The sequence below is a fragment of the Mustela nigripes genome, chromosome 7 (assembly GCF_022355385.1).
Source record: "Mustela nigripes isolate SB6536 chromosome 7, MUSNIG.SB6536, whole genome shotgun sequence".
Taxonomy (NCBI): Eukaryota; Metazoa; Chordata; class Mammalia; order Carnivora; family Mustelidae; genus Mustela; species Mustela nigripes.
The window spans coordinates 97735662-97741340 of NC_081563.1; the positions used below are offsets into that span (position 1 = coordinate 97735662).

Genomic DNA, 5679 nt, shown 5'->3' on the forward strand with positions numbered 1-5679 from the left:
ATCCATTTGACAGACAGAGATCACAAGTAGGCAGAGAGGCAGGCAGAAAGAGAGGAGGAAGCAGGCTCCCTGCTGAGCAGAGAGCCCGATGTGGGGCTCAATCCAAGGACCTTGGGATCATGACCAGAGCGGAAGGCAGAGGCTTTAACCCACTGAGCCACCCAGGCGCCCACCCACAGTTCATTTTAAACAAGTCTCTCTCATAATTTTTGAGCTCCTTTTAAGTTTAATAGTTTTTAAATTTTTATTTTTTAAAAATATTTTATTTATTTATTTGACACAGATAGAGAGAGAGAGCGCGAGAGAGCATGCACAAGCAGGAGGGGCAACAGGAAGAGGGAGAAGCAGGCTTCCGAAGAGCAGAAAGCCTGATGCAATGCTTGATCCCAGGACCCTGGGATCATCACCTGAGCCAAAGGCAGATGCATAACAACTGAGCCACCCAGGCACCCCAGTTTCAAAATTTTTAAATCAAAAGAGGGTCAACACTGGTACTTGGACCCTAAAAGTTACAAAGACCAAAAAATGAAAATTCATGGGTAGCTCAGTGGGTTGAGCCTCTGCCTTCAGCTCGGGTCATGATCTCGGGGTCCTGGGATCGAGTCCCGCATGGGGCTCTCAGCTCAGCGGGAAGCCTACTTCCCCTCTCTTTCTGCCTCTCTACTTGTGATCTCTGTCAAATAAATAAATAAAATATTTTTTTAAAAATGAAAATTCAATAATATATACCATCCAATTAGAATAAACTGAAATCAAATGAAATATAGACAACATATCTGTTTTCTTATGGTAACATATTCACTGCTAACAGAACACACAAAAAAGGGAATTCTGTCCCTCCACACTAAATGATAAAAACCCACATAATGAAACTGAGTCACCATTCAACAGAGAAATCACAAATGTTCAATGTTCGACTATGCTTAACAAAAGCTGTTACCTGGAGTTCAGCAGAAACTGATGACTACTGGGCAGACACAAATTCAACCTCACTTAATTTTTTTTAGAGTTCCACCAAAATGAAACACAGAAAAACACTCAAAAAATTCACGTACCTGATTTCTTTGGAAACAGAAATTACAGGCCCAAAGCTTTGCTCGATAATCAACCTGACTGTAAGAAAGATAAATATTACAGGTAGGAACCATTTTCATTTTTAATGCAGAAAGCAATCAAATGTAATCCTCAAGTTCAGTAAATCACACAGATATGTTTCTGCATATGTGCAAGAATGGATGGAGATACACAAAATGTCCACTGCAGTTAAGAGTCTGGCTGTTAAATATGCCAAAAATTTCTTTCCTACAGCGGCAATGAAGATTTAGTAAATCTTTTTTTCTATTTTCTAATTTCCTTCATAGTATTTAAAATTTCATGATTTTATATAAATTACAGGTTATTCTCTTTTGCCCTATTATCTTAACTAATTTGTGTGATTTTTCTAACATCTTTATTGTTCAGATATGTGAAACTAATAAATTTCAATACTAAAAGCATGCACAGGAAAAATATGGCTGACTTTCACCGCACCTAGCTCACTTGAAAAAGTTGGGAGGCATGCTTCTGGGTTGATATACTTTCTAGAACTGGTTAAAGATAATGCTTCAGTTGCTTCTTTTCCTCCTTTCTACACTCAGAAAATTAACAAGTAAGGCTAGCTCTTCAAAAGAAGAGCAGCATTGTACATATGGGTACCTTAAGTAAGAGCAAGGGGAATGTAGTAAAAAATGTTCCCTCATATAAAAATCTTACCTTTTAAAGAGTATTTCTGATACTCTTCACCTCTTTAAAAAGTTCTTTCAAATAATGCCCACATTTAAGAGAAATATCATAGGTCACCACCTCAGGTATAAAAAATTACACTTAATAATCATTAAGAGTTGTGATTTCTTCTATCATTCCTGCCACACAGCATCACTATACCAGGTAAGTAGGAAAAACTGTTTAAAGTTTTACATTTTTGGAAAATGCTTTAAAAAGCACCAATATAATTTATAGTTAAGCCAAAAGCAAACTGAAATTAGAGGGAAAAAAAAAAAGCAAATCTCAAATCCCTTCCTTTTGTTTCCATTTCATCCTGATGGGTTCCAATTTTATGGAAGGGAGACTGAGGAGACTTTATAAGCATTCACCGTAAGAATCTCACCGTTCACTTCTCTACTCAAATTTGATGACTTGCTCAAATTCAATCACTTTTATGAAATCATGCAAATGTCATAATTTACTGCATTCTTCTTTTTTACTAATTTTAAAAAAGAATTCATACCAAAGTGGATTGAGAATGGCTTTGCAAGTTGTCCGGCTACAAAGCACAGGTTCATACTGTACAGGGGGCAGGTCTGGACGTTCTTTCAAAGGAGTAAGGAGACAAGCCAGGGGAACAACCATTCTCGTAGCCTCGAGACGGCTGGAAGGCCACACGTTCCAACTAAACCGCACACCATCCCGTTCTTCATTCTGCTGGATGAACTCCAGATATGTTGCCATAGTCTAAAAAGAAACTGAAGACAGTTGTAGTTTTATGTGAAATTCTCAAACTAAATTTCAAAAAAGAAGACAGTCACCTAACGCAATGTTTTTTAAACACTTAGTCTAGAAGAACCAGTCACTGTAGGATGCCATCTCTCTTCCCTTTGACCCCCCAAAGCCAAATAACTTCACAGTTATCTTTCACTATTGTTCCTTTGTCAACTCTCTCTAGCACTTAAAGAAATAAAAGGTGTGGGGAGTTTACCATTATTTGATCATTTTTAAGCTTCAAGTTGGTTGAATACTAATGAAAACCTTCTCATAGATCATACACCTCAACCAAGCAAATTCTAGTTCCCCTTGCCCAAGAGTAAGTCTCAAATCCTGTTTCAGCATCCACAGCCTTCCCCCCCTGCCCCAAACCCCTTCCTTCTGTGCTTTAGTAAAGCAAACACTGTAATTTTACCCTTCCAAGTGATCTCATTTTTGTGCCCTTTCCCTTCCTCTCCTTGTTAACTGTGAAGACAAGAACTGGATGTTGATATGTGAATCCAATTCGTAATCCACCATCAGTTCTGAGCCAAAGTATTTCTACTTGGGATCACCAAAATTACAATGCTAGGTTTGCTATCATGCTGAGCAAGTCCTTCACCAGGGCTTCCCTCCTCACCATGGTTATGCTCATGCTTCAAAAGATTATGGCTAACAAAATTACCATTTAGACTAAGCTTTTCAAACCCCCACAATGCCAACTCCATTGAGTGTTTCATACATCCTTTTTACATCCTAAAATCTAGGCTAAGGCTAACACACATCTCAATCACTTAGGGTTCAAGGGAACAAGCGGCTCATGAAAAATTGAAAAACAGGCAAATTAAAGAATCTACATTTTTAGTAGCCTCTAGTGCTCACTTTATGCAGTGCTGAAAAATTGTCTCTGTGTTGTTAGGAGAAGTGCCATACATACTGTAAATAATGTGGACTAAGGAAATGGTTTTTATATGGCTAGAAAGGTAAATGAAACAATTAGTTTACTACACACAACTCATACCACAAAAATTCCAAATGTTGGCTCCAACTCAAACTCTAAGGCATATATTTGTTCTTTCTGGCAAAGGCAGGATACTTAAACGCCTTACATAGGGCCCACCTCTGCGACTACCTGAGTGGGAATAAAAGCATGTTCTAATGGGACAATTCTCAGCAAGTACCTCTAAAGATTTCATTAAATAACTGTTTCCCCATGCAAAACACTTCATTATTCAAAGGTAATGGCTCCATCTAATGTCCCCAGGCAGGTACGTATTCAAACCTGCTCTTTCCATTTCCCACTGCCTCCTCCCCTTACTTCTTCTAGAGCATGGATTAACTCTGGGCACAAAACCAACGGAAGACTTCAGAGAGCCAATAAATCTTCTGAAATTGTATGTAAAGTTGTGTGCATGAGCTAATGTGCATTTTTCTAGGGCGGTCGATTTATGGCTCACATCATACCCTCAAAGATTTTCTAAAGAGGTTAATAGCTGAATGAATAAGTGAATAAAAGAACTTTAAAGATTTTTGTAACAGTATCTGCCAAAAGAACAAAGAAAAAAGACACACACACACGAAAAACGGAACCGCTCATCCCATCAAAGCATAACTTTTAAGAACACAGTGGACAAGTTTAAGCAGAGTTTAATGGTTGAAAGGCAGTCGGAAGAGCTGGGTCCTACTTCCAGCGGCCACGCATCAGAAGTCATTTCACCCACATTTCGGGTTACTCAACAGAAAAAAGGTTGAATCCTTCCGCACTCCGCGATTCGGCAGGTTCCCGAGCCAGAAACCGGCCGGCCGCACCGCCAGACGAGGAACGCGTCACTCTCAGCGGACCCATGGGTCACTGAGTCCCTAAGTTCCTCTGCCCGCCGAGAGACGGTTTCGTCCCAGGAGCACCCACTCGGTCCCTATAGAGACTCTCAGTCCGTGCCCACGGGCCCCCATCACCGGCACTCCCACTCACCTGGCAGGAGCCCGTCACCAGGCCGTGTCCGCACCCACAGCTGCTAGCGCCCCGCTCCGGCTCCCACCGCCAAGTCCAGCTCAGCTCTCAACCAACTGGTCAGCGTCTCTGTGCGTCACTCCACGGCGCCGTCCGCTGGCCAATCAAAGAAGGCCTCTCCGGCGGAGGAGCGGAAGCAAGACTTTTAGTGAAGCCGCGCCGCCATTTTGGAATAGGGCAATACAATCGTGCCTTGGTCAACGAAACCAAAATTCTTCAGATCCTAAGTTCCTTCACGTTCACCTCTTAAACCTTTGTCCTTCAGGAAACTCCAGTGCCTGCCGTATTGCTTCCTAGGTGTAGCCTGCACCCCTCAGAAATTCGGCTGAGCCAACATGACTTCCGTTCTCCTAAGTAGAAGTCCCTTTCATCGCCTTAGTTACCGGGAAGCGAGAATGATGACGTGTAGCACCGGAAGAAGGAGGGACCCCAGGGCGGGGGAGGATGAAGCTTGCCGGGAAAAGGTAGCAGCGCGGGAAGGGGCGGGGCCAAGGGGAGTGAGGCGGTCTGCGCTAGATGAGGGAATTCGACAGGTAGGGAAATGCTTCCTTCAATTATTACTCGGTTTCTTACTTTCGCTCGCTCTGCTGGATTCGCGTTCTCTGCAGGGAATGGCGCTAATGCAGTTACTCTCTGCGTGTCTGTCTCTGTCATCCATCTACGAGAAGGTGATTAATTGAGAGCTGTCCTATTTAGGCATCCCAGGAGACTAACAAACCCCCTAACTCTATAGAGCACTGCTTTCCCCAACCATCACAGCCATTATGCACCTTTTTATAAGCGACAAAAATGAGCACGTTTATTAATCTGACCCAGCAATAAGCCTTTCTGTAGTATTTAAAAATAAGAAACAGGAAATAAAGCTTTGCTTGACCTTAAAAAAAAAAAAATAAAATAAAAATAAAAATAAGAAACAAAGCCATATAAACTTAGTATTATGCTTAGAACGTGTCTAGACTTCCAAGGATTACTATTTATTAGGTCAACTTAATATTAGTACAAAATTTCAAATTACTTACAGAACACCAATTAGTTTCTTTTTAAGAGATTTTTATTTATTTTTTAAAAGATTTTATTTAGGGGCGCCTGGGTGGCTCAGTGGGTTAAGCCACTGCCTTCGGCTCAGGTCATGATCTCAGGGTCCTGGGATCGAGTCCCGCATCGGGCTC

The 5679-nt window shown here is 41.5% G+C and overlaps 2 protein-coding genes across 3 annotated transcripts in view; one reads left to right on the top strand and one right to left on the bottom strand.

Moving 5' to 3' along the window:
* Nucleotides 1-4899, bottom strand: part of SEC23B (SEC23 homolog B, COPII coat complex component) — a 47049-nt gene extending 42150 nt beyond the window's left edge. Inside the window, exons 1-3 of one of the 2 annotated variants that reach the window (XM_059406472.1) lie at nucleotides 4472-4899; nucleotides 2267-2490; nucleotides 1056-1113 (exon numbers count right to left, since the gene is read on the bottom strand). In XM_059406472.1, coding sequence (XP_059262455.1) covers nucleotides 1056-1113; nucleotides 2267-2487 — 279 coding nt within the window. In that variant the 5' untranslated portion in view covers nucleotides 2488-2490; nucleotides 4472-4899. Of the gene's footprint in view, nucleotides 1-1055; nucleotides 1114-2266; nucleotides 2502-4471 lie in introns of both variants that reach the window. The other variant, XM_059406471.1, reaches the window with a different exon arrangement.
* Nucleotides 4900-4989: 90 nt separating this feature from the next.
* Nucleotides 4990-5679, top strand: part of RBBP9 (RB binding protein 9, serine hydrolase) — a 14484-nt gene continuing 13794 nt past the window's right edge. The window contains exon 1 of the mRNA XM_059406476.1: nucleotides 4990-5043. The gene's annotated coding sequence lies outside the window, so the exon portion shown is untranslated. The remainder of the gene's footprint in view (nucleotides 5044-5679) is intronic.